This window comes from Schistocerca americana, chromosome 10 (assembly GCF_021461395.2).
Source record: "Schistocerca americana isolate TAMUIC-IGC-003095 chromosome 10, iqSchAmer2.1, whole genome shotgun sequence".
Taxonomy (NCBI): Eukaryota; Metazoa; Arthropoda; class Insecta; order Orthoptera; family Acrididae; genus Schistocerca; species Schistocerca americana.
The window spans coordinates 175,989,702-176,007,986 of NC_060128.1; the positions used below are offsets into that span (position 1 = coordinate 175,989,702).

The 18,285-nt window shown below is 39.6% G+C and overlaps 1 protein-coding gene and 1 pseudogene across 2 annotated transcripts in view; both read right to left on the reverse strand.

Annotated features, from left to right (window-relative positions):
• The window catches only part of LOC124552631 (GA-binding protein subunit beta-1-like), a 97,977-nt gene that overhangs the window by 22,745 nt on the left and 56,947 nt on the right, over nucleotides 1-18,285 (reverse strand). For both annotated transcript variants that reach the window (XM_047126957.1, XM_047126956.1), the window contains exons 6-8: nucleotides 16,684-16,855; nucleotides 10,745-10,855; nucleotides 1,915-2,040 (exon numbers count right to left, since the gene is read on the reverse strand). In XM_047126957.1, coding sequence (XP_046982913.1) covers nucleotides 1,915-2,040; nucleotides 10,745-10,855; nucleotides 16,684-16,855 — 409 coding nt within the window. The remainder of the gene's footprint in view (nucleotides 1-1,914; nucleotides 2,041-10,744; nucleotides 10,856-16,683; nucleotides 16,856-18,285) is intronic.
• On the reverse strand, nucleotides 16,952-17,071 carry LOC124552935 (annotated as a pseudogene).

Consider the following 18,285-nt stretch of genomic DNA (forward strand, 5'->3'; position numbering starts at 1 on the left):
ACTCTAGTTCCTGGAGGGCAAGAGTTGTGGGTTCCAGGAATTTGGGATTGCATAGCAGGGGAATTTTGCAGATGGAGAGAAGGTACTGCAAGATGGTTTGGGCTTGGTTAATATGGTTTTGCAGGACTATGTTGGTGAGAGCTAAGGATTGGCAGAATCTGAACAGGTGGAGATCATTGTGGAAGGAGAGGTGGCAGCTGGAGATGGATAATTTGATGGTAATGCCATTTGGGGGGATTCCATGAGCCAAGCAACAACACAGGAATAATATGTGGGACTGGTTTCTGGCTAGAGATAAGGAAACTTTTCTGTACTGATGCAGATGGAAGGAGCAGGGATCCATGGTGGTGGAAAAAATGCAAAAAATTGTGTAAATAACGTAGAATTATGTCCGAAAAAATTCACAAAAATACATCCAAATATGTGTGAAAAATCACAAGAAGGATGAATTGTATGCAAAAGGGGGAACCAAGATGACATATGAGGAAGCTGATGACAGCAAAAGCCCCTTCCCTGCTCCCATTCCAGCACTACACAGCCCTCATTCCACCATCACACCCAGTCTTTTTACTTGTCTCCTTCTCCACTACCCCCGCCCCCCGCCCTCTCTCTGTCTAACCTGCAGCATTTCATTGTCTGCTAGCCCTACACTACTATCACTTCCCCTACCTGCCCCAGCCTCTTCCTTACCCAGTCGCCACTCCCATCATGCACTGGTGCTGCAGCTCGCAGTGTGGCTTCAGTTGCTTGAGACTGCAGTTTTGTGTGTGTGTGTGTGTGTGTGTGTGTGTGTGTGTGTGTGTGTGTGTGTGTGTGTGTGTGTGTGTCTGGCCTTACTGGCCAAAAGCTTTATTTGTGACTTTTTGTTGCGTCTATCTGCGACTCACCATATCCACTATATAGCAAGTAGCAACATTCCTTTTCATAATAGTGTCGTGCAAAGTTCTTTAAAAGTCTTTCAAAGCTTTTAGCATTCAGCAACTGCAATAAAGAAAAAGAGGACTACTTACGAGGCATGACTGTGACAGGTCAATAAAAGTTACAAGTTGTTTTCTTGCAATCACCTTATGGGTCACTCTGAAAAATATAACTCCCAAAAGAGAGGGCTTGTCATTTCATTCACGAGAAAGGCTGCAAATTTGTTACTGGTGTGGTCAAATTTGCCAATGCTGAAGAGTTCTAATGATTTTTTTGGTCATTTTTCAATTAAGTTTCAAAGTAAGTGTTTTGTAAGTTCCGTCAAACGTTGGTATTGTGAAAACTGTCAGAATGCAACTCATGTAATGGAAAGGAAACTTGCAATAGTGACAAATGTTTTGCACCCTCGTTTCATCTAATCATTCGTGAAACTCTTGCTCTGTGGTGACACTTATGTTACTGTATGCTAGTGCATTCTCATGAGATATTTACCAACTTAAATATTTTTACCACAGGGACTAGAATTGCCAATACCAGATAAAAAAAATTTTAACACTGTCAAAACATTAATATTAAATGTCAATTAATAAAATTTCAAAATTTAATAGAATCATACAGAGACAGGGATTCGAGACTGATGGATCAGCCACTCTGTCAATTCACTTTTGTTGTTAGCAGCAGAATGTGAGAACCGTATGGAGGTTGGTAAATTCATTCAGGCTCAGCTTTCTGATCCTTAAAACCACTGCTACATGGGTGCAGCATTAAGCCTACAGCCTGGAAAATGTCGCTTCAGTGTCAATAGTTCTAAAAACATTGACTGTCTTTACTTACATCTGTGTAAAAAATATTCTAAATGCTCTCTGATAATTTAACTTCTATGACACATAATCCCTCCTCTTTCAGATGTCTGCACCTTAGAGCCATAAACCACAAGTTGTGCTTGTCTTTCACAACAGCAAAGCGAAGCCTCTGCATCATCTCGTGCCCACTCACCCGTAAGCACGACCGTCTGGCCACTCTGGATAGCGGAGGCCACCAGCGTCTGCTCCTCCGTGGGCAGCATGTGTATGCCGTGGGCCTGCAGCAAGCGCAGTGTGTTCTGGCTGTTGGTGTCTATCACTGAAACAGGCCATGGGCAACATAACCAACCACAATGTGACCTGGCTAGAAACTAAAGCCAACACTAAAGCAAAAGTTAAAGGCATGCTCAATGGCAAAGTCCTTCTCAGATAAGACTGAATGACTAACAAATGTTTGTCAGGGTCATCTGCAACCATTCTGCATAAAAGCCGAGTCTCACAGCAGTACGTAGTAGTAAACATTACTGGGAATCCAGCCACATCTCATTATCAAATACTCATGAGCCCTTGGGTGACTTTTCCTCCTCCTGTGACAATTACGCAGGTGTTGTACCTCCACTACTGGCTGTGACATGACATGAGAGTTACTCATGTGCCACACCCTTCCATTAGCTGTCCATACATCCACTTCATTCCTTTGTGTTTCAAATTCAAATTGCATGATATGGCAGTCTGAAAAGACGACTTTTAACAGACTTGATCAAGGTAGTTCGCTGCATATATAGAGTGGTCAGAAACTGTCTAAAAAGCTTGTAATGGTGTTGCAGGGTATGTTGTACTGAGAAATAATTGTTAAGAAAAAATATTCGATATGCTGCACCATTTCTGAGTTAATTAGCATTGACCGAGCGGGGTGGCACAGTGGTTAGACACTGGACTCGCATTCGGGAGTATGACGGTTCAATCCCGCGTCCGGCCATCCTGATTTAGGTTTTCCGTGATTTCCCTAAATCACTCCAGGCAAACGCCGGGATGGTTCCTCTGAAAGGGCACGGCCGACTTCCTTCCAATCCTTCCCTAATCCGATGTGACCAATGACCACGCTGTCTGGTCTCCTTCCCCAAACCAACCAACCAACCAACCAATTAGCATTGAAGTTAGCCAATTAGGATGTGGCACACCCAAATTCGAGTAGCCCAAAAGGGACAGAGAAAGCAAGTGCATTCTTTGTTTGGTTGCTTAGAATCGAACAACAGAGTGATACCAAAATTAGGCACAGGACACTAGTAATGATTTAATCCGAAAGGTCAAGCAGTCTCATATGCTATCTCCACACTGTGAGAACTATCACTAATTGTTTCCACTGGGCCATTTGAATCTCCACCCACAATGGCCTTATTGACAAATACAATGTTAATTAGCTCGGAATGACACAGTGTAAACAATTTTTTTCTTAACAATTATTTTGCAGCACAATGTACTCTGCATCGCCCTTATAAACTCTTCAAACTGTTTATTACCACATTGTAAATCATCTCTGTATTAGACAATATGCTGAATAAATATCCACCTCAAATTTACTCTAACACCATGAAGAGTATATTTCAAAAATCGAACAATGGCCTGCCTCATGCTCATGCATCAGTTCTGTCCCCTACATCACTCCATTTTTTAAATCCACCACACACTGCTAACTGTATCTCACATGTTATACAGGGTGAACTGTTAACGTGAAATTTACTCACAAAATTTCATAAGTCGTTCAAGAATATTTTCTAAGTATTCTGTTATGAGAGACCCATTATATCCAGTGGCTTGCTCAAGAGGAAGGATTCCAATTACCTTTGTATCCTTGAAAATACCTTCACAACAGAAAAAAACTACAATATGCAATTACCAAAACATACGACGGATGTTCAGAAAGTAAGTGTACTGTGACCTAATGGTTTTTTTTTTTTTTTTTTTTTTCGCATTGGCAACACTGAGTGATACAGGGGGATCCCCTGAGAAGAGCGTGCATCACAAGAACACAGTAGTAGGTAAACTCATGTTGTAGTGTCCAGTTGCATGAAAGATGTTGATTAGAAATCCTGCCAAGTGTGAGCCACATACTGTGACCCACTTCCTACTCACGGAAGGGTTAACAGCTCTGGAATTTTTTTTATGAATCAAAATGGTTTATGGCGAACAGGTTTTGAACAGTACAAATGTGTTTAGGTGGTTTAGGGAGTTTAGTGGAGGCAGAAAAAAATGTTCCCGATGAACAGAGGAGCGGAAGACTTTCCATTTTAAATGATGAGTCGGTGCAAGAAATTGAGAAAACTGTTTTCAAAGACTGCCGATTGAGAGCGGATGAAATTTCTTGAATGTTTTGACAACTCTCCAGAACTCTCTTATATGAGATACTTATAGAAATGTTGGGATACTGGAAACTGTGCACAAGATGGGTCCTTAAACAGCTGGCAGAGCAGCACAAGAAAAGTTGGATCAGCAGCACCTGCAACTTTCTTGATCGACTTGAATTGGAAGGTGAATATTTTCTGAGCTCTTTTGTGAGTGGACATGAAAGATGTGTGGCTCATTAAGTGCCAAAGACAAAAACACAGTCATTACAGTGGCATCACACCAATTCCCCATCTGTCAAAAAGTTCAAAGCCACAATTTCGGGCACAAAAACCATGGCCTCAATGTTTTTGGGCCAAAAGGCAGCATTTTGGTTAAATTCCTGTTTCATGTGGAGACCATCAATGCACAACAATACTGTGTGACCTCAAAAATTTTCTCTCCCTGGAATGCACACATGAGTGGAATTGAATTTTCAACTGATGAGCTGGTGCAAAAAGAGGTTCTGAAATGGGGGAAGGAGATGGCCAGAGAGTTCTTCGAGGAGGGCATACGGAGGCCTATGCCATGGCTCACCACATACAAATAAAGGGAAGGTGGTTATTTGGAAAAATAGTCAACAAGCGTATCAATAATATTCTGCTATCTTTTTCCCCAAATACAATTAAAAAAGAAATAAAAAAATCTGGTACACTTCCTCTGTGAACATATCTCATACAACACAAAACACAGAGCAATGTGACAACCCCAGATAGGAATAGCTCGGCACAGTGTCACTGTGCCACTCTTCCATTGCATTCAGTGAACCCTTACATGAGGCGCATACAAGCCAATTCTTCATCAGTGAACTTAACCGTATGCTGTCTGTCGAAAGAGATCCACAACTGATTCTATTCCTGGAGTACGAGAAACATCAGCACAGCATCTTGAACTAACAACAGATGCACATTTGACCAGTCAGTTGTCAGCAGTGGATGTGCAACTGTAGTGTGTCAATGTTTCTGTGTCACAAATCGAAATGGAGCAACATCTATATATCGAGATATTCTCCAGAAAGTTTTGAAGGGGAGAAAAGTGTATGGAAAGTTTGTTCCACACACCTCGATTGCCAAGTAAAAACAAAACAGAGATACCTGCTGGAAATTGATTGAAGTGCAAAATGTGGACCTAAAGAATCAATGGCAGCCCTATGACAATTTGTAAGGGAAGGGATGGGGGGTGTACACCTGTAGGTATGGCATACTCATAATTTCTTGGAAGAAGAATGGTGACTTATAAGTAGTCATTAAAAGGCTACAGTTCTGACTCTGTTAAAAACCTGCATAATATCAACTTGTAAATCATTTACTTGAATGAAAAACACCTGGTTACACTATAGTGTGCACACTAATGTTTCCAGATACTATTCAGAGAAAATATTCCACAGTCACAAATCATTTCAAACTATCTGAGGATAACTCTGACTAGATTACTTAGCTCTCAACATCCTCTTCAGAAAACAGCTACAAAAATGAAAAGCAGCAATAATTTATTGCAAAGTTTAACTAGAACTACGTGGAAAGCTGAAGCATAACATCAGCACTCTCCTCGGTTTATTTATCAGCTGAGTGTTGTTCAGCCAAGTTGTTCAGCAGTTCCCACACCCCAACTACTGTGTGTTCATCTTTGACATGCCACACACACTGTACCAGATAACGCTTCTGCCTACGACTGCTCAGTGGCTCACACTGCTAAGCAATCTCACCTCACTCTGCATATGAAAACAGCAAGCTCTTACTCAGTTATGGGTAAAAACGCAGAAGAAGCATGCTAACCCTTAATATGATACACAAGACTTTGATTTTTTGGAAATAATTGTATTTATTCCTCTACATTAGTGTTATCACCTTCACAGTCAGCCCTATTAGAAATTATACACTTTCAATTCACAGATCACTTCTGGAACTTGTTCTATGGGATAGCACTTGGCTCTTCCAGGGATTTCATCTGAGCTTGTAAAATGATGGCCCTTAAAGGTTCTCTTTATTTTTGGAAACAGAAAAGTCACTTGGGTCATATCTAACGAACATGGAGGCTGTGGCATCATTACAGTGTTTTTCGACCAAACAATCACTAACTAGCAATGGAGTTTGAGCAGGTGCTTTATTGTGCTGCAAAAGTCATGAATTGTTTTGTCACAAACACGTCCCCCCCCCCCCCCATTGTTTTCCACGATCAGTGTCAAACTTGTAGGTACTCCTCATTGATCCTTTGACCTTTTGGCAAGAACTCATGATGCACTATGTCGTTAAAATGGAAGAAAACAGTGAGCAGAACCTTCACATTTGACCGCACATGCCGAGCTTTCTTCGGTCTTGGCAATGTAGAACGGCTCCACTGGGACGATCCAGCCTTAGTTCGATGTCACACCCATACGCCCAAGCTTTTTCACCTTTTATGGCACACTTCAGTAGTTCTGCATCGTTGTTTACTTCATTTAGCAACTCCTGAGCAACTTCCATTTGCTGCTGCTTTTGCTCAAAATTCAACACCTTCGGCACAAATTTTGCTGTCACACATTTCATACCCAAAACATCTGTAAATATTTCATAGAATACACAAATTGATATGCCAACATCATCAACATCTTCTCATACTGTGATTCAGTCATTATTCATAATCGTTTCTTTCAATATCACCATGTTTTCATTGGTTGTTGATGTGCTACAGGATCCAGAAGATTCATCATATTGAATTTCTTCATAGCCATCTTGAAAACACTTTTACCACTCATAAACCGTTGTTTTACTCATAACAGACATATCAAAAGCAATATTCAACATTTCTAAAACTTTGTTACGTTTTATTCAGTTTTTGCCACCAAATTTAATGTAAATCCTCTGATCCATTTTTAAAACAAATCAATAATCACACTCATAAGCAAACACATGTAACTAAACATCCAATATGGCTATCAATGAACAGATATGTTTCAAGCATGTGTACCAACACAACAACAAAAAATTGTATGAATCAGACTAGTACAACTTGCATAACTACAAAATTTCCAATTTTTATCAAACACACTTCATAATCTAGCAAGGTTCTGTTCAAGAATCACTATGAGCTTGTTACCCAGCACTTCCTATATCAAGACTGCTTGTAAACCGGAGTCATCACCTTAACCTGAGTGAGGCTTCTTGCAAGTCAGAAACTCTACTCTAAAACATTTGAGCTTCAACCTTCCTCCTGCAGCCAACTGAACTGCTTTACACATGGGAGAGGAGGAACTGCTACTACTGTCCTCAGCTGAATCCCAGGAAGAAATGCACTCTGCTGGTTTCTATGTAATTGAGTGGTTGGAAAATCTGTCTTCATTTTTTTGCTTGTAATTGTACAGAAACTAGACTGGAGTTACAAAAGACGAAAGATACGAAAGGGAGCAGTGGTTAGCCTATCTCCAATACGGTTCGATATATACATTCAGCAAGCTGTGAAGGAAACCATAGAAAACTCTGGAAAGAAAATTAAAGTTGAGGTGAATGAAATAACAACTTTGAGTTAACCAATTCTTCTGTCACTTCCTGGTAGAACAACATAATTATAAATCAAAAGCAGAATACTTTATATCTTCTATAGAATTAATTTATTTTGTTAACCAGTTTTCCACATACAAGGCCATGATCAGACTTCAACTATTGTCATCAAAGATTGTACAATATTCATGAACAACACTGAAAAATATTATGCTCATCAAGAGTGAGACATGAACACAAAGTAAATGTCTTCTTTGACAGTGCAGTGGGATGCAATTAAAAAGGTTAAAAGTTAAACAATAAACAAATATAAAGGGAACAATCAGAAAAACATTGACAATAAATTAAAAAGGGAGCACCTATTTAACAATTTAAACTAAATTAACAGTCCTAATAAAATAAAATTCATACTTCATAATAGTACTGAAGAATATCCTGAAGAGATATTACTTACGGAAGGTGATATTGAACCAGAGTAAAACATAGAATTGACAACTGTACCAACAGAACGTATGGACTAGGCTAATAAAAAAAAAAACTTCCTGGCAGATTAAAACTGTGTGTTTGACTGAGACTCAGTCTCAGGCCCTTTGCTTTTCTCAGGCAAGTGCTCTACTGACTGAGCTGTCCAAGCACGACTCACGGCCCATGCTGACAGCTTTACTTTCACCAATATCTCACCCCTACCTTCCAAACTTCACAAAAGTTCTGCTCCAAAACTTGCAGTATGAGCACATCCGGAAGAAAGGACACAGGAGAGGCATAGCTTAGCAACAGCCTGGGGGAAGCAAAGCTATGAGGCCAGGTGGTGAGTCATGCTCATAGCTCTGTCGGCAGGACACTTGCCCGTGAAAGGAAAAGGTCCCAAGTTCGAGTCTTGGTCCGGCACACAGTTTTAATCTGCCAGGAACTTTCATATCAGTGCATATTCCACTGCACAGTGATAGTTTCAATCTGGCACAATAAAATAAATAAATACAGGTGTGTATTTTATTGTCATTACCTATGTACTCCATCTGTTGTTACAGTTGTCAATTCTCTCTGTCACTCTGTTCCTGTATCACTCTCCATATGTAATATCTCTTCAAGCTACTCTTCAGTTCTCTTGTAAAGTATTAATTTTGTTTTAGTGGGATTGTTAAATTAGTTTAAACTGTTATACTGTTTCCTGAAGTTTAGTTTTAACTTTCTTTCTTGTTAGTTCCCTTTATATTTATTTACTGTATAACCTTTAATCTTTTTAATTGCATTGCCATTGCACTGCACATTTACTCTGTGTTCATGTGGCGCTCTTGTTGAGTAAAATCTTTTCAGTGTTGTTCATTACTGTTGTGCTTTCTTTGTTGATGTTAGTCAGTTAAAATCTGATCATGGGCTTGTAAAACAAAAACCGGTTAACAAAATAAATTAATTCTGTAAAACATTCACAATACTGTGCTTTTTCTTTTATAATGACTTTGAGGTCTGCTGATGACATTGTAATTCTGTCAAAGACAACAAAGGACTACGAAGAGCAGTTGAATGGAATGGCTAGCATATTGAAAAGATGTTACAAGACAAACGTCGACAATAGGGATAAGGGAATGTTGTAAAAACTAAATCAGCTGATGCTGAGGGAATTAGGTTACAAAATGAGACATTAAAAGTAGTAGATGAGCTTTTCTACATGTGCAACAAAACTGATGATGGCTGAAGTATAGAGGATATAAAATGCAGACTGGCAATAGCAAGAAAAGCATTCCTGAAAAGGAGAACTTTGTTAACATTGAATATAAACTTAAGCAGTAGGAAGTCTTTTCTGAGAGGATTAGTTTGGAGTACAGCCTGACAAATGTTCAGGCAAGAAGACAATCGAAACTTTTGAAGATTATATGCATAGAATAAATACCTAATGAAGAGGTACTGACTGAACTGCCAAAAGAAAAAAAAAAGTGCATAACCTAACCAAAAGAAGGGATTGGTTGGTGGAAAACATACTGAGGTATATAAAGAAATATTCTGTTTGGTAATGGGGGAAAGAGGAAGAAGGAGGGGGGAGGAATGGGGAGGGGGAGGGAGGGAGAGAAGGAGGGAGAGAGACTGGGGGTGGGGGGCTGTAAGGGAGGGGATGGGGTAAATTTGTGGAGGACACCAAGGCTTGAATATTGTACACGTTTAATTAGATGCACGTCGCGGCAGTGATGCATAAACTTGTACAAGATACACTAGTGTGGAGAACTGAATCAAACTAGTCTTCTGATTCAAAATCACAATAACAAGAACTGTTTCTGGAATGAAATTTTCACTCTGCAGCAGGATGTGGGCTGATATGAAATGTCCTCCTGATTAAATCCATGTGCCAGACCAAGGCTCAAAGCTGAGACCTTTGCCTTCTGTGGACAAGTGCTCTAGCAACTGAGCTACCCAAGCATGACTCACAACCCGCCCTCACAGCTTTACTTCCACCAGTATCTCAGCTCCTACCTCTCAGACTACACAGAGGCTCTCCTGCAAAACTTGCAGGACTAACACTCTTGTAAAAAAGCATATTGCAGAGACATGACTTAGCCACAGCATGAGGTATGTTCCCAGAATGAATTTTTCACTCTTCAGTAGAATGTGCGCTGATATGGAACTTCCTGGCAGATTGAAACTGTGTGCTGGATGGGGACTCAAACCTGGGAGCTTCTGTGAAGTTTGGAAGGCAGCAGATGAGGTACTTGCAAAATTACAGCTATGAGGACAAGTCATGACCTAAGCTTGGGTAACTCAGTTAGTAGAGCATTTGCCCATAAAAGGCAATGGTCCTGAGTTTGAGTCTCGGTCCAGTACACAACTTTCATCTGCCAGGAAATTTTAATAAAACTCTTACTTTACCACAATCTGTACTTGTCTGTGACTGTGTAATAACTTCAACTTTATAATCCTTGAGTTCTATCTTCTGCATAGCTCCTACCTAGAAACATTTCATCTACGATCAGACCAAAGTGTCCCCACATGCAAGTGAGTGGTTGGTTTCAAGGGCTTGCTTTGTTGCAGCTGAATGTCCAGATTAGTGCTGCTGCAGGTACCTTTTTACAGCCTCTATCTTTCAGGCAACAAATGTATCAGTCAGTTCACTCATAATATCTTACAGTTTGTGGGTGCACATGTCAGATCACTGAATACTGTGTGCTGAAAACGTACCTGTCTCCTCCACTTTTACTTCCGGCAGTTTGTCTTCCGTCGTAACGCGCTCAGATGCTTTCACAGACTCCTGTAGATATACCTTTGGAGGGTTCGGTTCCTCTGGATGAACTGTAACAAAAGACAGATATTTCAACATTAGATATATATTTTGCAATTATTTACTCAAATGGATAGCTGACACAAACTAAATGATAACATGTTTTAACTCATACACAAGCTTCAGAAGACAGAAATGAAATGTTTTCCTACCAAAAGAACGAGAAGTAGAAAAAGGAGGAGATGGGGAACAAAAGAATAGACAAAACTGTAGCTTGTGTAGAATGCTCTTGCTGAATTTTGGGATATTTCAGTATAAAAAGGAGAATTCTACTAAAAATTTGTGAAGGTAACTCAGAGAAAGATGGGCCAACCAGAATGTAGTTTCAGGAAGTGTGATTTGCAGACAATGGACACATGCCTAACTTAATAAAGAACAGTTATTGGAAGGAGTAAAGCTAACAACTCACCATGTAGTTGAGGCGTTGCGCAATTGACAGGCATGCAAACAAGAGTGAAATTGTCACAAATATTTTGGACAATATTGGGATGCAGCATCAGGAAATGTAGCCAGTTATGACTATGGCACCTGTGAATGCATTTTGTCGGTCTGTTAGTTCTGAAGGAGGACAATGCCTGAAACCTTAGTGACAATTTCATCTTGTTCATGCTGCTATCAACTGATCACTGTAATGTATCCTTTCTCCCCCAGCTCTTTCCGTTTAGTTTCGTGATTTTATGTAATGTTTTCATCTTTTTCTCTCACCTGAGCAATTTTATATCTGCTGCTGCCTCATTTTGAGTTATCTTAAAATAACTGAAAAATATAGATTCATATGTAATTTGTTTTCTCCTGGTGGAAGTTGAGCTTAGCAGATGTAAAGAGAGGTCTGCTCATATTTTTAGCATATTTTGTTAATAGACAGTGAGTTTAAAAATACTTTGATGGTAACTATATTAATTAACAAGCTATTTCATGATTTTATCTAGATATTAGAAGAAAGACAGAGAAAGAGAGTTATTTTGAAAGAAAAGATTTCTTCCAGCAGCTGCTGTCTATTATATCAGGCGCTACCTCAGCTATACAGTGAGCAGTTACCTCTACTCCTCCCAGTATCATATAAATAAAGAAAAGTACTCTTATTTTTCAGAACCTCATGTTTCTTCTTTAGGGTAAGGGAAGATGAGAGACATAGGACAATGCGAAGCAAATGGAGGACGAGTCATTCAAAAAGATTAAGAGACGAAATAAATTGGAAGCAAATATTAAAGAGAATGTGATTACGACACAGACCATTTCTTTCATAATTGCCTCCCTTCCTTCTCATTGTGCAAACCTAAGTTCTGAGTGATGATCCCCTCCCTGCTCTAATTTGCTTCTGCTTCATCTTTTCCCATCCTTAAGAAGGAGTTCTTGTTCTGTAAGCTAGGTATACATTTTTTAAATTTTATTTATGTGTGACATTCAAATGTACTGGGAGTTGCCCCTCCAAAAGATAATTACTGGGCAGCCTATCTGTCTCTCCACTTACTTGCTCAGTGTGTACTATTCTAGCCTTTAAGGCCCCTTTTACATTTCTGCAACAATTATTTTATTTTATGATTTATTACACAGTTGTTTTATCATAAAAGTGCAGTTAATATGTTTGGACAGTCACATTTCCAACATGGAATCAACAGTTTTTGCAGAGCAAACAACAACGGGAATTTCAGACTTACTCACTCTGCTGCTTTTCACAGAGATCACTCTCACACCCAATAATTCATAATAAACTAAATCCAGCTTCATGTGCAGGCGTTGGACAAAAATATGGAAACATTTCAAGCAATGCATGCCTCAACACAAATGCAGATGCTAATCAAGCTTGTAGATTGCGCTGTTGTGTTTGACCATGAACGGCACCTGTGCAATGTTCTCAATACAGGGTTGCAAGTGTCAGTTATGGTCAGAACAATGTTCCGTGTAATTGTGATTGCATTATGTCAGAGCTGAGTGAATTCAAGTGTGGGCAAATTGTTGATGCTTGTGTGGTGGTTGCTTCAGTAACCAAGGTAGCTGAAGTGTTTGGTGTTTCAAGAGGCACCATATCAAAGATTTATTCTTCATACAGGGAATGCAAAGAAATATCATTCACTAACACAGATGAAAGTGGGTGTTGAGTAATCATGACAGACAATCACTGACAAAGACTGTGACAAAAAATAAGGGGAGGGCAGCTGCAAAAGTCACCGCAGAACTGAATGTCAAGCTCCCAAACTCTGTCAGCACCAAAACAACGTAAAGGTTGCAGCATAAGCTAGGGATTGAAGGGCGAGGTGGATTTCCAAAACCACTCAGCAGTGATGCAAATTCCCCTAACCAGGAAAACGTGGTGCCTATAATGGTCGCCCAATCATTGATATTCCTATATTCGCACTATATCACTCCAATATACGAAGCTTGGTAGCACTTGATGTAGAGAATTGGGTTGGCGCCATTAAATTGTATTGTAGTAGTTGCTGTTGCTGCTGGCTGGTTCACTGCTGTATCTTGATGTTAATGTGGGCTCTGTATGTATTCGTCTATGGGCAAAAAGATGAGGTCCCGTGTTGTTGATGTGCTTGTTGATAAATAATGAATGACAGCATAAGTGAACTTCAACTATTTATTGGCATGGTAGCCATCTTAACTCTGCTGACCACCCAAAGATGTTGTCACAGTACAGATAACACTTCTTTTACAACATCTTTGCATTGTTTTTCCACATAAGACAATAACATACACACTTTACAAAAGTTCTATCAAGACTGAGCTGACGAGGCTTTTTGCTGCTTGTATTTATAACCTCGTCAAAGAACTACTAAGAAGAGATGTGGTTTATAAGTCAGGCATCCATCTGTTATCATAATTTGTGCAAAAAAGTTATTAATCTACATTGAGTGATATAATTTAACAGGTCACTAAAATGACAGACAGATTTGTCAACTTGTCAGAACAATTCTTTGTTGCAAAAAGGCCGTTTTTCAAAGGTACATCTATTGACTTCTCTCATTTGCATACATAAGTAAATAACGTGAATTATTAAAAATTACAGTGGTTCTTGTTTAAAATAGATGTGTTTACGTGAATAGTGAGTGAAAACAGTCCTAGTGAATAAATAGGTTTCACTAGGTAATTTTTATTCAAGGACGATCCAAAATACGTAAGTTGACCAATATTATTCGTATTTTGTATTAATTATTTCAGTTCAATATAGTGTTTTTACATAATGACATCTGCTGTATCAGTGTTCAAGTGATGTTAACTTTTGTGTGGGCCAGTTTTTATTTATATTTTCATGGGTTGACCGTTTATGCAGACATGTTATGCAATCATTGCTAACATACACAATTACTTTTCTATTATCATAATTGCTAGTTAAACTGGTTGAATTAGGAGGGTATTGCATACTTCATTATAATAAAGCCTTTAATAGGTTCCGTTACATGCCGGAGTTATAAATCTGGACTGTGGTCCAATGCAAGAAAGTCATTTGGTCAGATGAGACTTGTTTCACATTGTTTCCAACCTCTGGCCGAATTTACTTCCCAAGAGTGAAACTTGGTAGGGGTTAAGTGACAGTTTGGGCAGCCATACTGTGGTACTCCATGGCCATCCACAGTTACTCTGCAAGGTTGCATTACTGTCAAGGATTGTGTGACTGTTTTGGCTGATTACGTCTATCCCATAGTACAATATCTGTTCCCTCAATGGTGATGCTGAGTTCCAAGATGACAGGGCCACTATTCACATTGTTTGCATTGGCTAGGATTAGTTTTGTGAGCACAAGGATGAACTGTCGCATCTTCCCTGGCCGTGACAGTCACCACATCTCAATATTATTCAGCCTTTGTGGTCAACTTTGAAGAGAAAGGTGTGGAACTGTTATATGTCCCAGTCACTGTTACCTGAAGCTGCCACTATTTTGCAGGAAAAATGGTATATGGAAACCATATAGTATCTGCTTTATCCACTCTGACATAACTGGAAGCTGTTTTGAGTGGCAGCAGGTTACCTACACTGTATTAGGCACGAAATGGTAATATGTTCTGTTTTTGGTGTTTCCATATTTTTGTCTGCCACCTGTAAATATGCAAATATTCTATGTATTCACTGGCAATTTTGGGTGGAGTTTATGAGTTGTACAGATTAATATTATTTTCATAAAGTATATGATGGATTTAATACAATCACAAAACACCTAGAAAATGTATCTCTGAGTGAGCCTACATTCAAGTTTTACAACTCCCTAAGAGTATTAAAGTCATTTTTGTGTCACTTAATGGGTGGTGGTGGGAGGATGCATGGGACAGGTCTTGCATCTAGGTCTATTACAGGGGTATGAGCCATAAGGTAAGGGGTTGGGAATAGGGGTTGTATAAGGATAGACGAGTATATTGTACTGATTCGGTGGACGGCAGAATACCACTGTGGGAGGGGTGGGAAGGATAGAGGGCAGGCCATTTCACATTTCAGGGCATGACGAGAGGTAGTCAAAACCCTGGGAGAGAATGTGGACCTAGATGCAAGACTTGTCCCATACATCCTCCCACCACTACCTACTCAAGACCGGTCACTAACATCACCTATCCCATCAAAGGCTGGGCTACCTGTGAAACAAGTCATGTCATCTACAAGCTAAGCTGCAACCACTGTGCTGCATTCTATGTGGGAATGATAACCAAAAGCTGTCTGTTCACATGAATGGCCACTGACAAACTGAGACCAAAAAAAAAAGTGGACTACCATGTTGCTGAACACGCTGCCGAACATGACATACTTCATTTCAATGACTGCTTCACAGCCTGTGCCATTTTGATCCTTTCCACCAACACCAGCTTTTCTGAATTACACAGGTGGGAACTTTCCTTGCAATACATTCTATGTTCCCGTAACCCTCCTGGCCTAAAACTTCATTAGTTACTGTCGTCACCCATCCAGCACTACAAAGCCATCATTCCACCATCACACCCAGTCTTTTTATTTCTCTCCTTTTCTGCTACACCTCCCCTCCCCCCTCCCCCCCCCCCCCCCGCCCCCTTCCCCACCCTCCATCTAACCTGAAACACTTCACTGGCCACCAGCCCCACTAACGATCCCTTCCCCTCCCCACTCCAGCCTCCTCCTTACCATTACCAGTTGCCACTCCACCCATCATGCACTAGTGCTACTGCTCGCAGCGTGGTTTCAGTTGCCTGAGACTGCAGTCATGTGTGTGTGTGTGTGTGTGTGTGTGTGTGTGTGTGTGTGTGTGGTCTATTGTTGATGAAGGCCTTAATGGCCAAAAGCTTAATTTGTGACAGTCTTTTTTGAGTGCTTATCTACAACTCAGCATCTCCGCTATATGGTGAGTAGGAACACAAATACTAGTCAGTCATCATTGTTACACCAAATAATTTTAACATTTATGATAATTTACAGTAATAGACTTGCACATATGACCTAATCAATGCAGCAATTTGTAAATTCCTTTGGGTTGTAAGCTGAAAATGTGGTATCAATGGATTTTCAGCAGTGCTCTATAATATACATACACTTCTGTGTATGGCTATAAAGTAGCTGTGGAGAAAGAAGACTTTTCTTCAGCATCACATTCATGAGCCACACTCCAGATTGCCGGTCTTGAGTAGCTGTACACAAAACCAACTGAGATACACGTGGAGACACAGCCTGTATGAGATAACTTATACAAATCTCACACCCTTTTCCTGGACAATATTGTACTGAAGATGTTTTCTACATTGGCTACATTATTGCCGGCACTGTTGAACACTTAACCACAGCTCTGGTAGCTGTCACTCTTGGAGGTTCTCATGTGGCTCTTGCTGCTCCTGTACTCATCTCCACATCCCTCTCTATGAGCAGAATAAAAGTTGCGAACCTTTCTGCGAGGATGTCTGTGAGGATGTCTGCGAAGATGTCTGTGAGGATGTCTGTGAGGATGTCTGCACTTCCTCCTGGTGAGCTGGGACCGGCACCTGCCCAAGGACCAGTGCGAGGCTTTCTGTTGCCTCGAGAGTGGCAGAAGCAGTCGCCGCCGCCGTGATGGATGTCTGTAACCGGTAAATAATAAATAAATATCATGTCCCAGCACATCCCAGTGCAAGTCTTTCAATGGGATGTCAATCCAGCGATTTGTGTTTCCTTAAAACCAACAGCACCCAGTTTTCTCCAGGCAGTCACCCATCCAAATACTAAGTGGGCCCAATGTTGCTTATCTTCCGTATTCAGGTGGGAACTGGTGTTACCAACATGGCAAGGCCATTGGCTCTGTAACCCACGAGGGTACTTGTCACATCCTGAGTTCGAACTCCAGTCTCACATTAGGAGATTGCTTGAAGTTGACAATGGAGTCTTATTAAGACAATGAATGAATTTAACATGAATTATTTTCTAAGAGACTAGATTTTAATGTGAAAGTGGTCAACATTTATATCTTTGGTGAGAAAAGGAAGCTGAAGCAGATAATTCAACAGAGAAAAATGTTAAAAAATCAAAATACGGAGAGGCACCTTTCAGAAAGATCAGAGAAGAATCATAAAAAAAATCCAGCTGTATTGCAAGAAGCACATTTTCTCATCACTGGGATAATGCAAGCGCTTGTCTATCATCTTTTCCCACTCAAGAATTAAAAGGAGGTACACTTTTTAATATGAAAGATTCACACTCAGCATAACACTGACAATCAGGAAAGTACTGAGATAAAAGGTTAACAGAGCATAACCTTGTCCACATTTTATACCATTCATATTTTGCAATAAACTACTAGAAAACTAGAATGGCACAGTGTCTCAGAAGCAAAAAATTTAATGCCTTGTACAGATATTCTTAGTCCCATCACAAAAGGTGTTGAAAATACAATCAATGAAAAATACCTAATCTACAACTAGATACAACTCATCAATTAATGTAATCTATAGAGATGTCGGCATTGTTTTCCAATGCAAGAGAATCTCGTTCATTAACAAATATCAGGCACAGTAAACTACTGTGAGTACCATCTAATCACCTCATAATGTACCAGACCTAGATTCTTTTATTCACTACTCAATACACTTTGGTTGTGATGCACTCGCTACTAGATTCTGTGAATCAATATGTTTCATAGTTACAGTTTAAACTTTTGTCATTTGTTGTATGTTGTTAGACATTTGTGTAAAAAAAAGCATGTGTATTTCACTGTTACTAATGTAATGTAGAATCAATTTTTCAAAAACAACACAATGTAGCTTCTATTTTACAGTATATTTCATTATGTAAGAAAAAGATAATCAATCTGAAATGTACAACTTCTATTCAAAACCTAAGAAACATGAAGGTGTATTTGTAATTCCATAATTAATATTAAATTCAATATTATTTGAAATTAATTGTTGAGTAGTTCATATTTGTTAAAATTTGCAAGGAAAACCAATTTTCCTCAAAACTTTAATAATTTCAATTAGATTTTGTCATTTGGTAAAACAATAATGTGTATTCAAAG